Raw genomic sequence first — 21,881 nt, 5'->3', positions numbered from 1 at the left:
ATCATAGTTATTACAAATATACTTCTTAATTGACCAAAAACACATAAAACGCCCTGCTGACCCGACAAGAAAAAATTATATTTACCAACAGAATTTATAAGTAAATTAATGTTTCAGTGTTTTCTTGTAGTGAGAGACCAAGATATTTAGCCAGTTCTCACTCAATAATCTAACAAAGGTCACAATTACAGAGCCATGTTTGGCAGTTAGCAGCTTATAGCTACGACGAAAGGAAGAATGAGGCACTGTGCTAAGTAATAAGCTAAAAATCCAATCAATAGCATATCTGAAAGCTGAAAATTAGATATTTTGAGACAACGAGGACCATCAACAGCATCATGTGAGGTTGGTGATGTGCACTGCGGCTGATCCAAAATTGAAGCCGTTTGTTGGCTATTTCCTCCTCTATACCTAGGGCCTTGGCTCTTCTCCAAAAGTAGGTAAGCCATGCCTAAGTAGATTCAAATGAAGACAAATTAAACACAAACAAGAAAGAAAGCAGTTTCTTTAGGTAGACAAAATTGGATAATGTTGCGGCTGCTAACCACCAACACTAGATAGTAAAATTAGGAGAAGCATGTATACTGATTACAACGTTGGTTAGGGAAATACAGAGGCTGGCACACAAAGGAAAGCAAATATATATATATATATATATATATATATATATATATATATATATATATATATATATATGTATATATATATATAACCAGGTAAAGAGGCCAACCTCCTTGAAAAGCACATCTTCAGACTCCTCAGGGCTCAGTTCTGCAGAAAGAAACATGCACATGCTAGAGTAAAATTCACAATGGCAAGGATTTTTTTTTTTTTAATTTTTAAAAAAAAATCAAAACTAAGTACCCAAAATTTTCAGGTGAGAAGACTCCAGAAGAATTTACATAGACATACAGTGAAAAAGAACAAGAAATTTTCTAAATTGCAGACAAAGAAATTTAGTCAAATTGAAGAGAGACAATGAAACTGAAATTATGAAACGTTCTCTATGCATTAAGCCGTGTCATGATGATGCCAAGAACAAGAAAAATATGCGTTTAAAATATCATATCAAACTCACCAATTGCTTCCATATACTTTGGATCACCAGGTGACTTGAGATCTGTCACAGCAGAAGCAGATGCAACACAGGTTAAGATACACAAAATATGAAAGTAACCCAAGTATCTTAAATCTTAGATTTAATAACCAAGAGATGCACAAAGTTTGAAGAAAGTAACCATTCTGCTGCTAAAAGGAAATGCAGCAGGACTCCAGAAGAGAAGGCCAATTAGTGTGTGTGTGTGTGTGTGTGTGTAGAAGGGTACTTTGGAGAATCATAAACCAATACGGGATAATCCAGCCAAACTTGTCATCATATTAATGCCCAACCTGAGATTGATGTTCGAGCAGAGTTTGGGCGCCGTTGTTGAGTGAGTGCAAGGACAATTGCGTCTTCAACCTAAAAAGTGTCATCATAAAATAGTTATAGAAAATGCCAATGCTTGGCTAGGAAGACTAAGAAAATAATACAGCACTAGTAGTAAATATACATCTGGACATTTAGCCATTGGAGGTAGTGTTTGGTGTACCGGCCAAGGACCAGTTGACAATTAGGTCATGAGCAGAGTTATAAGCAAAAAGCTCAATTTGTTGAGCATATTTTCTATAGCACTTTTGCTAATTTTTTCACTATGTTTTGATTGGCTTATTAGAAGAGTTTGGGGCTTTAGTAAATGAGCCAATATTGGGTATCATAGAGCAAGCAGAATTTAATAATTTATTCACTACAGAATTATGGATAAATGATGAAGACAAGAGCATAAAGTTAATAAGTATAAAAGACGCGAATAGTCAGAATATCATCAACTTTAAGAAAGTAGACGGAAATCCTGAGAAAAGAAGTGCACACAATTGCACAAAGACACCGAAGTATAGGGGCAAACCTTGAGTGACGTAAGCTCTTTCAAGCCCATTTCTACTGAAAGCATACTCTCAATGTTTCCTTCTCCAGTCAGATCACTCAAGTCCTGAACATGTTTGCCCCTTTCTGGACTGTCATCACCTGTTCAATAATATCCACATTAATCTCACATATAAAATAAAATATATTAACAAATCAAGAAATCACTATGTTAAAGTTAAAGATAAATATTTTTGCCTTCTTTTTTATTTTTATTTTTTTGAAATTATTGTGGATTACATGTAAAAGTTACTAGCCTTTTTGCCAGCATTCTTCCTTCGCTTTTTGTCCAGCAGAGAGGACTATTTCAAAGGGAAGAGGGGCTAAAGATGACCAATATTCATATTTAGTGATAGCAATATCCGAACAGATACCTGCAAAACAAATAAGAGCCCTGATTCAAAGTTAAAGTGGAAAGCCCATTCAAGGGTCACAGGTAGCCATAAATTTCATTTCTATGGGGATGCAATAGCTTAGAAACAAATTTTAATACCCCCACATGCTCCCATCTCAACGAAAAAAAGAAAAGAAAAGAAAAGAAAACATATTACTTACCATACCGAGCAGCTAAACCCCAATAACGAGCAAGCCAACATCTTTTGAGAACAACTTCTTCCTGAAATATGAATAAGATATTAAATTAAATGTAATAGCATGTGGCCCAACAAATAGTAATCTAATCTCCACAAAGCACAGCAACAAACCATTTCATTCTGGCTTAACACCATCCTTTGTGTCATAGAGCGCAGAGCTTTGACTTCAGTTTCAGTCCCTCGAAGTTGATCAACAGCAGCTGTTGCCTCATTTTTCGCATTCTATATAAAATTTAACAGAAAAAGTCAGAACATTAGGCAGAAGAAAGCAAAAGCAACAGCAGCACTTACATTCATGTGGTACACTTACCTTAACATCAGAACGGAGTGTTGCAAGCTCCACATCTACCCCCTCTTTTGCTTTTGCCTCTTTTAGTGCAGCCTAGAATAACTTACCGATTACAATCATATTTTATGAAGTGGATGACAATTGAGGACACTGATCAATTTCAATTCTTCTAAGTTTTAGTTCCTTTTCTTTTTGGCAAGTGGAATGCAAATAAGATTCCAAACCAAATGCCATGGCACATGACCCAAGATAAGGTTCAACTTACTCAATAATCTAGTTAACAAAATATCCAAAAATTACCTCCCTCTGGCGCAAAGAAGCTTCTTTTCTGCAAATTAATAAGACTTGCTTTTAATCATGTTATATTACAAAGAGAACATAAATAGGTAGACATATAAGAAATTTTAAACTTTTTTATAAGAAAGTTCATAAATTTTATGAAACCTGTTCAATAATTTGGCTTCTAAGGACACTCCTTTACCAAGAGCAGCAACCTGAAATAACCAGGATTTATTTAGATTGATTTGTTCATATAGGGTGTTTTAAATTTCAAAAGAATATAAAATTAATTATATGAAATTCAGGTAGCAGGAAACAGAATCAAAATGTCTTGTTATGTTCTAACAATCTGACGTGTGGATGAAACATAAGTACAGAGAAATCACAATCAAGAAGAATTGAGAAATCTCAACTCAATTATTCGTCCACATAATAGTGAATGAAAAGTTCAGAAATAAATACAGAGTAAATAAATAAAGGAAATTATCACCTTAACATGATGCATAATATAATAATATATACTAACCTGCTTCTCAAACTCCACAACTCTAGCTTCAGCTTCCCTAAATCTCTCCTCAGCAACCCTAAGCTGTACAAAAAAAGTTCAGTGTTAGAATTAAGGACAGAAGATGAAAGAAGAGAAAAAGTAACTACCAAAACATCCACCTTTTCCAGAAGATTCTCATTTTCTTCTTGTAGCACATCAAGCTGCACATAAGGCCATAAGGAAAAATGAGGTTCACAGAGAATAGTTCTATTAGCAAGAGAAAACACTTCTTGTATCTTACTGCAGAATATGTATGCACATATATAGAACATAGGGTATGGAACCAAATTATGTCAACTTAGTGCCTCTTCAGTAATTAGAAAATTCTCTAATTTTCTGAAAAAAAATGGAAATAGAGTTTTCTTCAAAGTGTGTTTTCTAATTTTTAGAAAGCATAAAATGAAAAAGATATATATCTAACTTAGCAAAAGCATTTGGAAAACTCTAAAAAGATATCTTTCAAAATTTTCAAGTGCAAAAACATACATGCGGCTTCACTCATGATCAACACCACCTCCTCCTATGTGTGTGTATGCCCACCTTCGACCACTAACACCTCTACCACCGTTACCACCTAACTACATATGCCCACAACTAATCAATACCACCATTGCCTACCATGCACATTAGTATTTTAATATGAAGAAAGCTAGAAAACACATTGAAGTTCAAATACTTTCATACTTCAAAAATTGAAATAAAATTGAACGTGAGCATGTTTTCTAGTTTTCCAATGGAAAATGAAAACTAGGAAAATTTTTTAAAAATGAAGATAGATAATGGAAAACATTTTCCCACTTCATCATGGAGTGCAGAAGTGCCAGGCTGATGGCCCCCATCTTTTAAATTTACTTGTCCCAAATTTGGTGAGAATCTGCACAAAAAAGTTACAAAATTAATACAAAGAGGAGAAACAAAATACCCCTCCATTGTCACCATGCACAAGTATTGACCATGATGGGGCAGTTACTATGCACCCCATAAGCAGAAACTTGCAACAGTAAGAGCTTTTGAGCTGGGCAATAGTGTACATCAATGTTTTTGCTTAAGAGTGAAAAATGTTACAGTAATACAGTATACATATCAGAATTTAGCATGTAAAATAGAGATGGTTGCACCTTCGTTACCTTTTCTCTTGTGGTTTGTTGGTAGGAGGATCAATTTGTGGTATGGGTATTGGAGTCTTCAGTGACGAACGGCTAGTTGGTACTGCTGGTGCAGGACGAGTTGACGTTAAAGGCCTCCCAGCTGATGTTGACCGATGAGATGGAGTTTCTTCCACCATATTCCGAGCTAGCTAATTAAAATAGCAAGAAAGTAAATAATTAGCATCTAGGTGTACCATACTGATAACAACTCTGCAAGTAAAATTGGAAAAGGCTTTTGCTAATTTGAAACTTATTGTTCAACTATAATCTCATTGTTCGTTCAATTGCAAGGACAAGAGCTTCATATTTGAAATAAAGAGGTAAGACATGTGAAACTGAAGGCAGTAAGTCCTTGTTAGAGGAGATCATAACTCTTAATGATCAAACTGTCAGTTTGCTAACCATTACCTTCTTTATGAACTTCAAGAACAACTATTTCAGCTGTTCCACTCATGTCAACTCTATCTAAATCCTTCTATATATATGCTAAAAAGTAAAAACCATGGCCAAAGGTCCAATGTATCACTACATATAGCACAAAACTAAATTATGTACATTGTTTCGTGAATTAACTCTACTCAAACCCATTATTAACTCAATTGAGTAACTGATTTCACTAAAACGGCTTACCATTTTTTTAAATTTCGTTTTATAAATTAAAGGATGGCCTATTCATTATAATTAAACATAACTATTGCCTAACATATCTAATAGCAAATTAGCAACCGACAAAAGCTTTCAACATTTACAGGAAAAAAATGAGATCTAGTCCACGAAATTACCGAAGGAGAAGAGGATCTGCTACTGATCTTACTGGACGAAGCAGATGCCTTGGCAGCATTACCGTTAATTTTATTGTTACTGGTGTTAGGTGGGCCGGAGGCAGTTCTGGACAGAGGCAGAGGAGGAGGAGCGAATCGGAAGCCGAGATCATCATTATCTTCGTCCTCGTCGTCATTGCCGGCGGCGGCTTGGGAGGCCATGACCTGAGCAAGCCGCTGAGCAGCAGCTTTGGCGGCGACATTCTGAGTGCGCTTAATGCTGGACATTCCGGAAACGGAGGAGGAGCGACCATGGTGCGGACGCGGCGCGGCGGCCGGTGGATTGAGAACTCCGGATTCGCTGCTCCAATGGCGCGCGTACACCGGACTCTCGGTTCTCCTCGCCTCCATTACTGAAAACAGAGAAATGTGTGCTGAAATTCAGACGAAATTCTCGGCGAGATGCCTAGATTTGAGAGAGTTGCTCTCCCTGAGAGATTTACGGAGACGGATATTTGTTTTTGTGTGTTTGTAGTTGGTGCCGGAGAAGCGGCGGAGCCTCACGCTCCCGGAATAGCGCTTGGTGTTTTTGGTTGCGGTGCGGGCGTGACTCGTGAGGATGCAAGTAGCCAAGTATTACACAAATCTAGACTATGAAGTATGAACTATCAAGTATGAGCCTACTAATGTCTAAAACTATTATTCATTAAATTAACACCCAACTTTTAAGATGTTTAGTATTACATAAATCTAGAGTATGAACCTATTTTAGTTTATCCATTTTTTTTTTCATTTTCTTACTTTAAAGATTACTTTTTTTTTTCCCTCTCTTTTTTTTTTTTCAATTTATTCTTTATCCATTTAAATTGGAATGACAAAATATGAAAGAGTGTGGCATTTTATTTATTTATTTAGAAATTGCACCAAACATTAATATGATTTTTTTTACAGAAATTGTTCGTAGTCGTTATGTAAGTGTGCGTTATGAATAACAATCTTTTTTGTAATCATAGCAGACAATGGAGTAAATCAATTTAGGGTCCCCAGTGTTGACCGGCTCAAATTGAGAAAATAAATAAATAATTTACACAAAATCTCGAACATTAATATGATTTTTTTTTACAGAAATTGTTCGTAGTCGTTATCTGGATGTGCGTTATGAATAACAATCTTTTTTGTAATCATAGTAGACAATGGAGTAAATCAATTTAGGGTCCCATGTGTTGACCGGCTCAAATTGAGAAAATAAATAAATAGTTTACACAAAATCTCAAACTTTGAATAATAAACATTACGGTTACCGAGACAACTGTCCGATCAATATTAATTGGACATAAATTGGGATTAGGGGAGTAATATTCAAATTTGTTGAATACCCAAATATCAACTATATTAACAAAAATACTAGATGTACTCCCAAAATCATACTTCTAACTTTTACTCCCAATTGTGTTCAAATTTGATTGGATGATGAAAAAAAAAAAAAGAAATGGACAAATATCATGGCCCCCTATTAAATTGATCAATCAAAGTATACCAACTCATATAGAGTAGAAAATGGGAGTGTGAATTGGGAGTATATGTAAAATTACTGCTATATTAAACACCTAGTGGAACTAATTTAAGTGGATGGTGATATATTGATATTTATAGTTCCACAAGTATTTATAGGAAAAGTCTAAAAATAGATTATTTAAAGTAAAGTAAACCTGAAAACTGAAGTAGTGAAAACCAAACAAAAGAAAAAAAAAGGGGGATTAAGTCAAATCAAATTTCATTATATTTGAGGCATATCATTGCATGTATAGCTACACTGGGTACTACGGGCTCAAGTTATGAATAATTTGTAAAATTTGTGATGAAATGTAATTATAGTAAGCTTGAGCATCTTTGTATGGAGTTATAGATAGAGTTTTGATCATTGTTCCCCACTTTGATAACTCTCTTTTTTTCCAGTACAAATGAGATATACCATTCATGGTAGACCATGCTGTAAAAATTTGACTGTCTAAATTATCACAGTAATGCGGTGGTCTAGGCGATGGACCGATTAGCTAGTGTTCTTTTGTTTTTTTTAATAGATTATTTCACTCAAAACGACAATAGTTTATAGTTATTAAGTTTGCCAACAATGACTGGAACTCAATAGGCCAATATATTTTAAGTTTGGCTCGCTTTGACATTATTAATACTTATAGGTTTTTATGGAAATAATAATAGAAAATCATGGAAATTTATAATGAAATAATAATTGATATTATGATATATGGTAAAATAATACTTGAAGAGTTATATGTTTTAATCGAATCAATAATTAGTTTGATTAAGTCGAATCTCATTGCCAAAGGTCTTGTGGTCAAGCGGCATACCTGTAACCCTCCTAAGTGAGAGGTCACAGATCCGATCAATAGTATTCAAAAAAAAAAGTTGAATCTCATTATTTATGAGAGTGTGTATAAGAACAAATTCACATGCATATACTTAAAATGGATGATTTGTTATCATATACATATGTACAACTTTAGTTTGAGTTAATAGGAAAATGCATGTGTGTGCGCTTTTGCTACCAGAAGGCCTTCCCCATTAGTAAATTTTGCACAAAATTTAATGAGTTTTTTGACATGGTGGAGGAGAGAGAGAATGCAATGGTATTCCATGCAAATTAGGGGTTTTTGCAAGTTTTGGTGGGGGGCAGCATGAGAAAGAAGGAGACTGCTCGCGTAAAAATATTATTTTATTATTTTTTCTTTTCAACTTTATATTTTGTTTTGTTTTTTCTTTTTATTATTTTTCCTCTATCTCATTTTCTCTTTCTTAATCGCACTTACAAAAACTCCTCAAAAATCACACCAAAATTTGAACTATTGAGAAAGGCCTTAGTAGCTAGGTGATGATAATGACAGTGGAAGTGGGCATGATAATGATAGCAATGCCATTATGTAGAGGCGTTGAGGAGACAAAAATATATATATTATACTCCGTATATATGAGATATCGAATAGGGTAAAATAAATACCGCTATAAAATATAGGAAAAATATATTTTAATAAATCATTAAACTTTATACCAAAAAAGCATTTGAGCACTATAACGCCCGCAACCAATTATCAATCGGTAACTAAGGTTTTAATGACAAAAACAACTAACAAACAATCGCCGATCGATGACTTTTCTAATGAAAAAGTCAATTAGCAATTGTACACCTATCACTAGACACATTTTTCTTCTTCAAAGGCAACCAACAACCTTACATTTATGTTTCATGAGGCATGACATTTAAATCATTAATGTACAGAATTTTATATTACAATACACATAATCTCTTAATATAATACGGATAGAACGGTGTCCGTCGAACCAGGGTCCACAATACTATGGACCCTGGTCCACAATATAACGATTGCAACCGTTCTTCGGTTGCCGACTTTTGTCACTAGAGCCATAGTTACGTTACCGATTATTATTGTCTTATCAGTGGATAATTAGACTATTTAATTGTAACTTTTTAAAGCTTAATGACTTATTCGACTTTTTTTTCTTATAGGTAAAATATAACTACCAACCAAACACATTAAATCAAACATTGCATATTAATATATGTACTCTCAATAATAATTAAAAATCAACTAAACACAGTTTATACACATTTAAAAAAAAAAGTACTGAGCATTAAAAAATCCCTGTAACTTAATTAACAAAGCAATCTACGAAAAGCTTTCTTAAATTTGGAACCCCCTTTCCCCCTTCCCTGCTGCTTCTCAGCTCTCTCCACATCAAGCAAACGCCTCGTAACCCTAATCTCACTCTTCAGCCTCCCAATCTCCGCCCGCTGTTCCTCGTACTTCCTCAAAAACGACGCCAAAACGCTCTCGTTATCCCTCACGACCTTCATCGCGTCCCAAAACGACGCCGCCTCCTCCGCTTCGCCGCCGTCATCGCTGTCCGGGGAGGCGGCTTTAACGATGCTGTAGTCTTCTTCGGGGTTTTTAAGGATTGGGGGCGAGTCCGAGGGGGGTTCCTTGTCGGCGGCGGCGGTTTCGAGGAGGACGACGACGGTGTCGGAGTTTTGGACGCGATGGTGATGGTGAGTTGAGAGGTGGTGGTCGTGGTTTTCGGCTAGGACGGTGTAGGATTTGTGGAGGTCTTGGACGAGGTCGAGGAGTTGAGGTTTGTTTTGGTAGTACATTTCGGCTCTCTTCGCGAATGTTTCGCCGTCGTCCTCGACCAGCTTCATGATTGTCTTCAACTTAGCATCCACCTCTGTGTATAGGGTATATGAATCCATCAAAGCAATATAATGTAATATAATTAGGGATTATATATATATATATATATATATATATATATATATATATATAATTGTACTATTATCCCATTTTCTACTTCCAACTTTTAATTTCATACTCAAAATCTTGAGGTCAGACCATTTTTGTGGGGCCCACATAAAAATACTCCGATACAAATTTTTTTGTCCCTTCCTTAACTGTAAGAGTCATTTTTAAGGGATAAAGATTGGTTTATTTCAATACAAGAGCGAGTTCGAACTCTCTCTTGTAAGAGACGAGGGTGTACAGCCCAGGCCAATTGGTTATTTATGATTTAATTTTAAAGAAAAAAAAATATAACATCACATGTATAGCTAATAAATAATCCCTAATTAAAAGGGCAAACAACAATTAGGGATTGAATGCTAAAAACATCAAAATTTTTCTTTTGAAGAATTTATCCCATTAATAAACGTATACAGTCATAATGATACTAGAGTGTGATCAAAGATGAGAAACATATATATATACATGCATGCACACCCCATCCGATCAGATCAAGCAATTAAACAGATATGGATAGTATTGCGTATATAACAACGACATTAATCTTGGTATGTATTCATCAATATAATATAATATAATAAACCAGATCAGAACAAGAAAAACCCTAAATCTGAATTTGCATGAGAGAGAGAGAGAGAGAGAGACCTGCTAAGGTGTTGTGAAGCCAGGGAGAGTGATGGGGACGAAACTGAGAAGCAGCTGATGATGATGAGATATTGTCCATGAAGACTGGAGATGAGAGCAATTCAATAGGTTCGTTCGTAGTAGTCGTTAGATGTATACGAGGAGGAGTCGTAGGTAGGAGTTTGTTAATTGAAGATTTAAAGATTTGAAGGCCACTATATATGTATATACATACACGCAATAAATAACCCTAATACGAGTATAACACGGAGTCATTATAATTATAAATATGTACACGGTACGATTATCCATATCTTCTATTCCTAGTAAAATAAACTTGGCTATTCATATATTTTGGTCAAGTTAAATAATGAGTTGATAACTTGGGATATTATAATATGCTCATAATACAATAATATTAGTAATAAGAATATATAAGACTTATTCCATTATTTGTTATATTTTTTTATTCTGTTGTAAAGTTTGGTATTACGTCAAAGTTTTTTAAAAACAACATATTCTAATTTGTCCTTAATTAAAATCTAAAAGATATATATAACTTTGTAAATAAAAAGCTGGAGAACTTGAATAAAGAAATATTTTCTTCATTTGGATAAGTTAGAGACCACTTAGAGTGACAAAATTTATATTGTATATATTTAATAGGAAAATGGTAGGTGTACTCTTATGGAGTATAATTTTCACCAAGTGTTTAATTTTTATTATTGGTGAATAATAGTAGTAGTAGTAGTAGGCAGGGATGGTCAAGTTGGGGAAATATAATTTTCGTATCCCAAAAAATTGGGTAGTAACTTCAAATTTTTATCGTCACCCAAAAAATAATATACACATTAAATTTTCTTATCCAAGATTTTAACTACGGAGTATTATTTTGCATGCATGTATGTATGAGCTCTTGTATTCATTTTATTTTATACATACAAGCAATATGTTTGTTATAACAATACTAAAGTAATATTTTAATTCTAATACAATTTTATTTGACAATTTACATATTTGTGGCATACCACCATGGTCCACATAGTTGTGTGAATCATGATCCACCGTATAACAATTCTTTCACTTGGCCACCCTTTCTAATCAAGGCGATAAATGGTGCTTTTGGTCCCTTAATTATAGGGTAAAGTGGATTCAAATTCTCAAATGTTGGCTCATTCACTTTTAATCCGGTTGTTATACTGTGGACCCTAGTCCGACTTAAAGAAACAGACATCCGTTACATTTTAACAAATTCCATATTTTTGTGTGTTTATAACAAATGAAATTACAATGTATCTCAAATGAAACTGTCTCGCATATTGTGTTTATATTTTATCGAATGAAACTGTAATTGAATTGAAATGATACTTTTTTAAGTTTGTTGAAATGAAACTGCAGTATGTATAAAATGAAACTGAATAACATGCATGTCTCACATATTGAGTGTATATTGTCAAACAGAATTGTGGTTGAATAGAAATGATACTTTAGTTTTGCTGAAATGAAGCTACAGTATGTAAAAAAATAAACTGAATAACATGTCTCACATATTGAGTATATATTGTCAAATAAAACTGTAGTTATATCAAAATGATATTGTAATTGTGTTGTAATGAAACTACAATGTATATAAAATGAAATTGAATAACAATTTCACATATTTTAGTATATATTGTCTAATGAAACCGTAGTTGAATTAGAATTACTATAATTTAATGGTGTTGTAATAAGACTGCAATGTGTATAAAATGAAATTCAATAACATGTCTCACTGTAATAATACTATTGTATGTATAATGTGGAATGAAATTGTACTTGTGTTGAAATGAAACTACAATGTATATAAAATGAAAATAAATAAGTTATACAAATAAAACTAATTACGCAAAACGGGTGTCGTTTCTTTTCATTAAAAGAAACGGCGTCGTTTTGCACCACGGTCCACATTAAAACTTTCCCTTTTAATCACTAGATTGATATAGAAGTTGTGTTTTTAATTATATCCCTAATTATTAAAGTAATACAACTAAAAAATAATAATAATTGAAGTTTCTTTAAAACCAAATACCCTTTATTAGGAATTGATGATGTTGTCTCATCACTTTAATTACACTATAAATTAGTTCTAAGGGACTAAAAACACAACTTTAATATCAACTTGAGAACAAAAAATAGAGACACCAATAAATGAAGGTCTAAATTCACTTATACATCTATAACAAAGAGATCAAAAGTTCATTTTCTCACCCCCCCCCCCCCCCCCCCCAAAAAAAAAAAAAAAAAACCCCTCTTTTAAACAGTTGAGTATAATATCATTTGTAAATTTAAATGTGATCACATTTAATCTTACATATAGTATGTAATAGTGTCAAATGTAATACTTTGTTAATATCTCCATCTAAGAGCTATGATCTAAGAGGACAAAATTGTAGTTGGTTGTGTTTACTGATGGGAGAGATTCTCTTTATTTTAGAGAAATGAAAAAAAAAAATTATGTTCATTTGTATATTTCTCTAATTTGACAAGTAGGAATAAGAAAAATAATTTTGTAGAAATGAAAAACTAAAAATAACAAATAAAAAATAAATAAAACTGTAAAATTAAAGTAAACGCAACTGTAGACAATATTTTGATTATGATTCTGAATAGAGAAATTGATTTGGGATTAGAAATAAATGTTTAATAATTGAATTGGGTTATAGTAAAATTAAGGGATCGATTACTAAATGGAAGATTTTTAAATTTTTTGAAGAATGGAGAATGAAAAAAAAAATATGCTTTTTTTTTTTTTAAGTACAAAAGACAATTTTTTTTTTCCTTCAAAATTTCCAAATATAAAAAATGGAAATTTAACCATAATCATTTACATACAAAAATCTACCTCACTTATCTATTTACACCAAATACAAAACACATAATTTTAATTTTAAAAAGTATAATTATAATCACCATTTTCATTACATACAAATCTACCTCACTCCATCACTTCTCTATCTATTTCACCCCACACTACCACCTACCTACCTACATATTTACTCCTACAATGACCTACTTATCTTACCCTTACCTTTTATCTACTTATGTATATATTCAACCGTTATAACTACATTCATTACCATACATCCATACTTATCGCTATCTTCCATCACTTACACTTAGGTTAAAGATAATCTAGATGGCTAGATAACCTGCCTAAAGATTATTGGTTTGGATATTTTATAATTAAGTTATATCCAAAACTCAAATGTTAAAATTGATTATTTTTTATTATGTTATATACAAATACCATATATTAAAACTTCACATATAATAGTTTGGAGAGTAAATATATATATATATATATGTATATATTTATATAGTTTTTTAATGGTTTGCGGGTTGGGTGGGCAAGCATGTGTAGTGTGAATTATGAAAAAATGGTCCATGCAAAAGGCATATGCAGACATTGCGTATTGGCATAATGCAGGCGGCACCAGTCAACTTCAGAACCTTATCCAATGTGTGAGTGTGACGACGAAGCAAAGCTTTGGAATCATGCAAACATTCTCTCTCTCTCCTTGGGAGTATCAGAATGAGATAATTTGCAAGGCTTATATAAGAATCACCACTAATCCAGAATAATAATTTTTTTTAAAAAGAACTAAAAAATTACAAAATAATTCACTTATTTAGTTGTTTATGTTTTATACGGAATGATTATTTTTTATTCATTTGATTTGAGGTTAGAGCAAGTACTGTCTTAGTCTAGAATCTAGTTCAGTCCCGGAATTAGATGGAATTATGATGGCTTGCTTAATTGAGATATACCTTAACTCCACTCAACTCAATTTTTCTACCGAAATTGGAATATTGACAATGAATTTACCCGTACAAGATTTTTCCTTTTTCCACAACACTCAAAAATGGGGCCACTTTTTAATTAATGGCCAAAGGAATCCTGAATTTTGAACAAAGCCAGCAGCAGCCATCTGTGCTGCCATGGCAAGAATGCTTCTGAAAAAATCTCAACCCTTTCCCAACTTAACCAGTCTCATTTCCCACCTATTATATAGTTTCAGTATCTCCACCTGGCATTTTCTCCTTTTTTTCCTTTTTTTTTTTTGGGGAACAAAATGCTAGCAAGGAGATGGATGGGATGGGGTTCATTCAGTTTCTGGCAGAGGATTATCCTGCATTCCTGCTTGCATCAAGGTTAAAGTGTAATGTGACCGGTTTTCCTAACTCGGTTTTAGGCATCAAGAACATTTTATCAGGTGCAAGGAATTGTGGGTTGTTTATTGTTTAATTGCAAAATCAATTTCGTTTGCTCGTCGATAAAGCAAAGTTGAAGCCTCCACCCTGCAATTTTTTGTTGAAATCGAGAAACAAACCAATCTTTAGACCTGATAAAGTAATCAGAGTGAAAAGCTTTCTTAACTTATCTGCAAGCAGCAAAGCAGTTCTTACCATCCAGGATGCACGACAAATCGCCCGGTAGAAAAAGCCCAGTTAACCTATATATGAAAAAATATAATCAGACACCTAAAGAAACATCCATACATGATTTAAGCCAAGGGGGACTGGCTATTAGGCATGCTGTATGCATATATACACATCACATAGTTATTACAATATATCATTACACCTATTGCTTAAACTTATTGAATATCCAAATTGCAACCTGTAAGGCTGTAAAGATGTTTGAAAGAAATATACCTTATCCGTCCCAAGAGAATTGGCAACTACATGGGTAACCTTATCATCTATCTGATTGGTGCACACAGCACCAAACTGTTCAGCAGACTGCCACAATGGATGCAAGTGAGGATTAGCTTCTCCAACAGGAAATACCCTACTGAAAAGAATTCGACAACCAGCGAGAATCTTCCTTTGTTCTGTTGCTAAGATGTTCCTAACGTCAGCTTCATCCAATGATGGATGAGCGAAAAAGATCTGATGGATTCTCTCGATGACCTAGTTTCAGGCAATGAAAGACAATCAGGATGGAAACATCAAATGCATACACAGATTACTAATCAATGTTAATCATCTCACCGCCAAAGAAGAGGCCAAAGTCCCATCTTCGGGTCTCTCGTCATGATCAATCTCAAGAAGAGAGGGGCCTGGAAGGCCAAACTGGCGCCTACTGCAAGGAAAGTAAATATACCTACAAACCAAAGAGTAAAATATATATTTATATAGGAATTTAAGGAACTCGCAATAATCTAAAATAATTTTCTCAGTGCATATTCACCTTTCCACAACTATCAGATTTAGTTTGTTATGAGGCCAAACTCTCACAGAGTCATCAATAATCACAACAGCCGATTCCATACCCAAAACCCCCTCCAGGTCCTTGCTTTTAGGAACCCTTTCATCACCGTCAATGAGATCTGTATCATCACCTCTGGAAATAACTCTTCCAGCGAAAAAATCACCTTTTGGATCAAGCAATTTCGCCATTTCCGTGGCATAAAGTTTGTTTCCCATTGTGTAAAGATGTAGCTCAAAAAGCTTACTAGCCTAAATTCATGTAAAAAGATGGAAAGGTCACAATGAAATCCATCTATAAACCACGGCATATATAAAAAGTTCCCAAGATGTTACCTTTTCCAAAAAATTCCAGATCCCAGGTCGTAACTTTGTCCACATTCCCATATGTGGAAATCTAAAGAGATGCCTCTGAGGCTTCTCACGGTCCAATTCTTCTTTCTTTCTCAAAATTTCATCATGTACTGGGTCTACTTCAATAAACTGAAAGCCAAGAATAAAAGATTAAGAAATCTATATGACATGAAAGAAACTAAGGGTGTGTTTGGAAAGCAGGAAAATGTTTTCTAGAAAATGAGTCATTTTCCGGAAAACAATTTCATTTCCCGTGTTTGGTTGCATTATGGAAAATTGACTTGGTGTGTTTGGTTCATTTTCTGGAAAATGTATTAAATTGTATAATTTTACATTTTAATTATTTTTTTAAAAATATAAAATAATAATAATATATAAAATAATAGTATTTTCTTTTAAAAAGTAAAAGATGTGGCAATTTTGGCCAAACAATTGTTGAAGCCAAGTCCGAGAAATGACTTCCGGAAAAAAAAATCCGGAAGTCATTTTCCGGAAAAATGGTCTCATTTTCCTTGGTCAACGTAAGTTGATTTCCTTGACTGCAGGCATTTTCCAGGCACGGCCAAACACCAAAAGCCCGGAAAATCATTTTCCGGGCTACCAAACACACCCTAAGTTCAAAATTGGAAATGCAAAATTGCAAATCAAGATCCGGATATGCATCCATGCCTTAGCTGAATTCAGTAAAGTATGGTCCAGATCCAAGACAAGACAGAGCTTCCTTGCTGCAAACATTTTCTTCTGTTCGTCTATCCTTCTTGCTCTTTCTCTCTGTATAGCAGCTTTCTGCTGGTCATCAAAACCTTCAAAGAGATGCTCAACATCTCCCCAACTGTTCTGAGGTCGAGAAGGGACTACAGAAGCCACTTCGGATGCTAAGGGTTGGCTTGACTCCAAAACAACCCTCTTACCTTCCAATTTACCTTGATGAGCAAGTACTGGTTGTGTTGAAGGAGTTTGAGAAGCTAAAAGTGAGGATATAGACGGTTGAGAAACAGATATAAGGTCAGCAATATTTTTCAAGTTCTTAGTAAATTGGTGAGAAATATCAGGTGGCACAGAGGAATTGGGTAATGATGACTTCTTATCCAACTGTTCCTGCTGCCTTTGAACACTTGAGCTGCCAGTAATTCCTTGAGTGTTTGGTACACCAGTAGTGGATTGGTCACCCTTCTGAATTGGGGGATTATGAAGAGCACGACGAGGGTCACGCGGTTTCATGCGGACTTTTCCCAGGTCATCCTGCAACAACATATAAATAAAGATTAGGAAAAACCAATATTTTCAAAATGAAAATTCAGTCTCAGGTGTGACTGATACCTACCTTTGGAATAGCCATCTGAGGAGTAGCCTGAAGTATTCCTCCTTGCCTGGGGTCAGGCACGGAAGCTTTGGGAGGAGCTATATTCACCGGTAGAATACCTCCGCTAATACAATTAGAAGAGCTTAAAGGTTGTGTTGTGACTTTGGAGGGCTCCATAGACTTTAGTTGTTCCATCTTAATTCTATTCATCCATATGGATGGATTTACTACAATGTCTTTGAGTAGAGATTGCAAGGTAGCTGCTACACTGGCATTTGTTGCTGGTAAATTCTCAACAGCATTAATCGGGACACTTGGCACAGTGGTAGTAGTAGTGACAGCAGTTGCTACTTGTTCCAATTTACTAGCATCCTTTATGGACTTCAACACAAGATTACTATTTGTGATTGGAAATCCACCATCCCCTCTACCCCCTAACAAACCACCCGTTCCAGTATAAGATGGAATATCACTGACTATAACAGAGTCTGTCTGCTCACTTCTTTGTCTTTTCATTGATGGACCACCAACAACTGGGTCATCAAATGTCTTCTGCTTTCTTGAACCCACCATTTCCCCAAAACCTGCCATTCTAGTTTCAGTGTTAGAAACAGGCAGAAGACATGGGTTAAAACTTTGAGCAGGTGCATCACTATTTAAGGCTCGAAGCCTTGGATCTTTGATTTTTACTGGAGAACTCCTTGATACAGGGGTTGCAACTACACCAATAGAACCAGCACTGTTAACATTGCTCAATTCTTGTCCACCAACTGGATTCATGTTGGGCAGAGAAGAAACAACAGGTTGTCTAGGACCTGATGCATTCAAATAATTGCAATTTGGGGTGATAGAACTGGAAATTTCTTCACCAATGTCAGTGTCCCCTTTATCACCATCTTCGGAGGGGGTTGGACTCGGAAGCCTGTCCGCCATGAAAAATGAACTACGGCTAAATTTTTGTTGATAGGAGGAAACAGCTTTAAGGGCATCTGTTTCATAAGGATGCGTGACAGAGTTTCCTGTCTGAAGAGCTCCTCTTGGTAAGGGGAACTCGGGTTTCAATACTCCAGCCTTATCAATAGGAAAACTTGGCTTACTTTCTCGTGTAGGGGATGGAAGACTATCTACATCATGGTCCTTATGAAGGTCTAGCAAGGGAAGTGATAACCCTCTAGGCTTGGAATTTGCCACCCCAAGCCTTGAAGATTCTATTGACAGGTTGGACTCAATAAAATTTGCAGATACAGATTCTAAATCCTGTCTCTTTACAAATGTTGGGCCTTGAAAGGCATCAGTATCAGATATATCTGAATCATTCACATTACTCTCTTGAACCAATCTCATCTCCGAGTCCTCAACACCATCTTCAGTTCTCAAGGGAACTGACGGAAGATCTAAAGAAAGAATCAGCTTGCCCACCTGTGAGATCAAGCATCAGTAAAAAGCTTCAACTACCAGATAGTGTAGTTAGCTAAGCAAAGTAATTAAATACATGAAGTATTTTAAATCTCACCTCATTGGACTGCAGCACGGAAAAAAGCGGTGGCTGCTTTTTGTTACTTGCACCAATAAGCACTCTGTAAATGAATTTGTACAAATGAGATGGTAGAAATGGCCAAGAAATTTAACTTCCAAATACAAAATTCTCTGCAGATAGGGAAGAAAGCAAAAGGACAAATGCAATACTTAAAAAGAAGAACCAAAACCTGGATAAGTAATCTTTGTGTTTCTCTTTCTCACTCTGTTTCATAGAGCAGAACACCTGCAAATGACAAGTGACTCAGCCACTCTTTTCCTAATAGGTAATAGACTCAGCCCATCACTAAGAAGGGAATTGTGTCTCTCATTGTATAATTTAAGCTAAACAACCATTCTACGAGACAAATACCAGACAAAATACAATAGATTAAACTTATATTGGATGTCATACGGTGATAGCAGTTCGGATTGCAGTCAAAAACAGTTCAATCAAAGCATCTTTCTCTGGTAATAATGAATTTTCAGAAACAATTTCGTGCAAACTATCCAACAATCTTTGCAATTTGGAGCAGACTTCAACAAAGTATCTACAAAACAAGTTAAATACCACCGTTAATCATCATCATTATACATATTCCATTGTTTATAAATCTTTTAGTTCAGTTTATTCATACAGAAACAAGTGACGAGATGTCTACTTACTTCTCTGCTTCTACTACAGTCACACTCCGAAGTCCTTCCCGAATGAAATTAACCTTATTCCCCATTTCATCCACGGCCATGGCCATGGCCTCAGAATTAACCTCCTTCAAATCCCCATTTTCAACAACCTCCGAATCCAAATCGATCTCACCTTCCTCCAACTCCCCTTCCTCCTTAACGTCATCTTCGACGTCGATCACAACCTTGTCGTTAACAGAATCCTCCACAGTGCCATCCTTCTTACTGGAAGCATCCGTCTCAGCCTTCTTCATCACGAAAAGCTCGTCCAAAGGCTTATTTTGAACCGCCTGAGCCCAAGCGAGATTATATAAACCCCTAGCGTAACCCCTCGAGATTGGATAGTTATTATACAGATCTCTCATCGTCCATACCCGAGCCGGTTTCGTCGGGTCACTCGAAACATTGGCATTCGGATTTACCTTGGCAGTTGAAGTAGAAGAAGTAGTAGTAGAACTAGTAGTAGAAGGCGGAGTGTCTAGCTGCTTAATAAAAACCTCCTCGGAGATCTCCTCCACCGACGCCGAATCCGAGATCTCACCTTCCTCCACGTCTCCTCCAACCGCTCTACCTGCCGTATTACATTCCTCTTCCATGGAAAAATCTAGGGTTCTTTCCTTATATACCTTTCTACACCCAATTGGAATCGAATCGGTAGCTACAAACATGCGTGAACCCAACCAAAATAATTAATACGCACCAAATTTGCACCGAAACAGGGAGTGTGTGTTATTTTTTAGGGTTCTTATCTCCAAACCAAAAATAAAAACAAAAAAAAAACACAGAAATTAATTGATTGAAATATCCGAATGTTCAAGATGAAATCGCAGATTGGGGTAAATCCTGGCTGGATTTGATCGGATTTGTTCCGAATTCGGAAGTGTGGCGCAGGTTGGGATCGGAGAGAAGAGGAAAGTTTTAGGAGAAGAAAGAGAGGAGAGAGAGAAATTTAAGATGGGTTTTGAGAGCAGTGGAATCTAGGATGCGGACGTAGGAAAGTACATCTCAGCCGTAGATCATCTGGGAGGTGGTGGATTTGGTAAACGTTGGACCGCCAATTGTGGGTAAGCGCCTCAATTTCATTTATTATAGTCTATCTTTGAATAATAATACCTCCAATTTTATTCAAACTCTATTTCAATTTAGGTTGGATTTAAATACTTTTTTCTCCTTTTTTTTTTATATAGATTATTTTTATGATTTTTTCATATAAAATTTAATGATGTCAAACATTTTTGCCACATGCCTTGTATTGTTTTATTTTAGTGATTGAAATGTTTGTTATTTCTATTTTTAGAGAATAGAGAGGAATAATTATTTAAATAATTTTGTATATATTTTAGTACATTTTGGCCTAATGTTGATCTTTGATTAGTAAATGAACGAATCATTTAATTGATATATTTAAAAGTGTAGTATTTATAGTATAGATAAGATATGTTTTTGACTATTTTTACCTGCAAAAGTGTATGTTAATTTTTATTTTTTATTTTTAAATTTTGTCAGGTTGTTGATTCTGTTATGGATAACCGATTGTAACTACTATTCGCGCCATTATGCTTGTTCTTGCACCTAATTCTGTTATGGATAATCGATTGTAACTATTCGCGCCATTATGCTTATTCTTGCACTTGATTTTGTTATGGATAAATGATTGTAACTATTCGCGCCATTATGCTTGTTCCTGCACCTACTTCGCAACCTCATGCATGCCTTGTACTTGTACTCGCATGTGCAATCGCGATTGTGTTGCTATGTTCGCTCCCTTGACCTCTAGTTCAAATGCACCTTTGTCCAAATGCATTGAACGGTGCGCTACCCCATCGCACCTCTTTTTCCAAGTGCATTAACATATCAGTTCTGTTAGTCCAACTAAGAGAGAGAGAGAGAGAGAGGCGACAACTGCTGGTTGAAGAACATCTCCGTTGTGCAGGAGGTGCGGCAAGTGTTGGTTGAAGAAGGCATAATCAAAGTCACGATCAATCTCCTTGACGACGGCATTCTTCTCAGCGCAAAAGAGTACGTCGCAGAGTGCCAGTAGAATCTCACCTCCAGCAACGATAGCCTTAAACTATCCGTCATTTCTGAGGGCGGAATCCGTAGCCTCCTAGCAGACTTAGACGGCCGCTGTTGCAGGAATCCGCCGTCGACACGTTGAGAAACCTAAACAGGTGAAGGAATAAGAAGAAACCACATGAAATGACCGATTTGCCCCCATGATTAAATACTTAAAAATGATTTAC

General features: G+C 35.3%; 3 protein-coding genes across 3 annotated transcripts in view; all 3 read right to left on the bottom strand.

Annotated features, from left to right (window-relative positions):
* Positions 1-6,229, bottom strand: part of LOC116002994 (coiled-coil domain-containing protein SCD2) — an 8,456-nt gene extending 2,227 nt beyond the window's left edge. Inside the window, exons 1-15 of the mRNA XM_031243178.1 lie at positions 5,599-6,229; positions 4,796-4,965; positions 4,467-4,542; positions 3,788-3,829; positions 3,648-3,710; positions 3,287-3,336; positions 3,143-3,170; positions 2,864-2,935; positions 2,665-2,775; positions 2,516-2,576; positions 2,218-2,334; positions 1,944-2,062; positions 1,390-1,459; positions 1,079-1,120; positions 731-771 (exon numbers count right to left, since the gene is read on the bottom strand). Coding sequence (XP_031099038.1) covers positions 731-771; positions 1,079-1,120; positions 1,390-1,459; positions 1,944-2,062; positions 2,218-2,334; positions 2,516-2,576; positions 2,665-2,775; positions 2,864-2,935; positions 3,143-3,170; positions 3,287-3,336; positions 3,648-3,710; positions 3,788-3,829; positions 4,467-4,542; positions 4,796-4,965; positions 5,599-5,988 — 1,452 coding nt within the window. The 5' untranslated portion in view covers positions 5,989-6,229. The remainder of the gene's footprint in view (positions 1-730; positions 772-1,078; positions 1,121-1,389; positions 1,460-1,943; positions 2,063-2,217; positions 2,335-2,515; positions 2,577-2,664; positions 2,776-2,863; positions 2,936-3,142; positions 3,171-3,286; positions 3,337-3,647; positions 3,711-3,787; positions 3,830-4,466; positions 4,543-4,795; positions 4,966-5,598) is intronic.
* A 2,958-nt stretch (positions 6,230-9,187) lies between these two features.
* LOC116003022 (protein NETWORKED 3C-like) lies at positions 9,188-10,725 on the bottom strand. The gene is made up of 2 exons (XM_031243206.1): positions 10,554-10,725; positions 9,188-9,837 (listed from the first exon to the last, which is right to left on the bottom strand). The coding sequence occupies exons 1-2, from the start codon at positions 10,630-10,632 to the stop codon at positions 9,269-9,271; spliced, it is 648 nt and encodes a 215-aa protein (XP_031099066.1). The 5' UTR covers positions 10,633-10,725; the 3' UTR covers positions 9,188-9,268.
* A 3,611-nt stretch (positions 10,726-14,336) lies between these two features.
* Positions 14,337-20,546, bottom strand: LOC116001984 (RNA polymerase II C-terminal domain phosphatase-like 3). Its single transcript, XM_031241978.1, has 12 exons — positions 19,621-20,546; positions 19,370-19,505; positions 19,146-19,201; positions 18,953-19,016; positions 17,461-18,858; positions 16,806-17,378; positions 16,119-16,265; positions 15,766-16,034; positions 15,567-15,678; positions 15,228-15,485; positions 14,979-15,025; positions 14,337-14,870 (listed from the first exon to the last, which is right to left on the bottom strand). Exons 1-12 carry the CDS (start codon positions 20,304-20,306, stop codon positions 14,807-14,809), a joined length of 3,810 nt encoding a protein of 1,269 aa, XP_031097838.1. The 5' UTR covers positions 20,307-20,546; the 3' UTR covers positions 14,337-14,806.
* Between the last annotated feature and the right edge of the window lie 1,335 nt (positions 20,547-21,881).

Source organism: Ipomoea triloba, chromosome 13 (genome assembly GCF_003576645.1).
Source record: "Ipomoea triloba cultivar NCNSP0323 chromosome 13, ASM357664v1".
Taxonomy (NCBI): Eukaryota; Viridiplantae; Streptophyta; class Magnoliopsida; order Solanales; family Convolvulaceae; genus Ipomoea; species Ipomoea triloba.
This window is presented reverse-complemented; position numbering and strand designations above follow the sequence as displayed.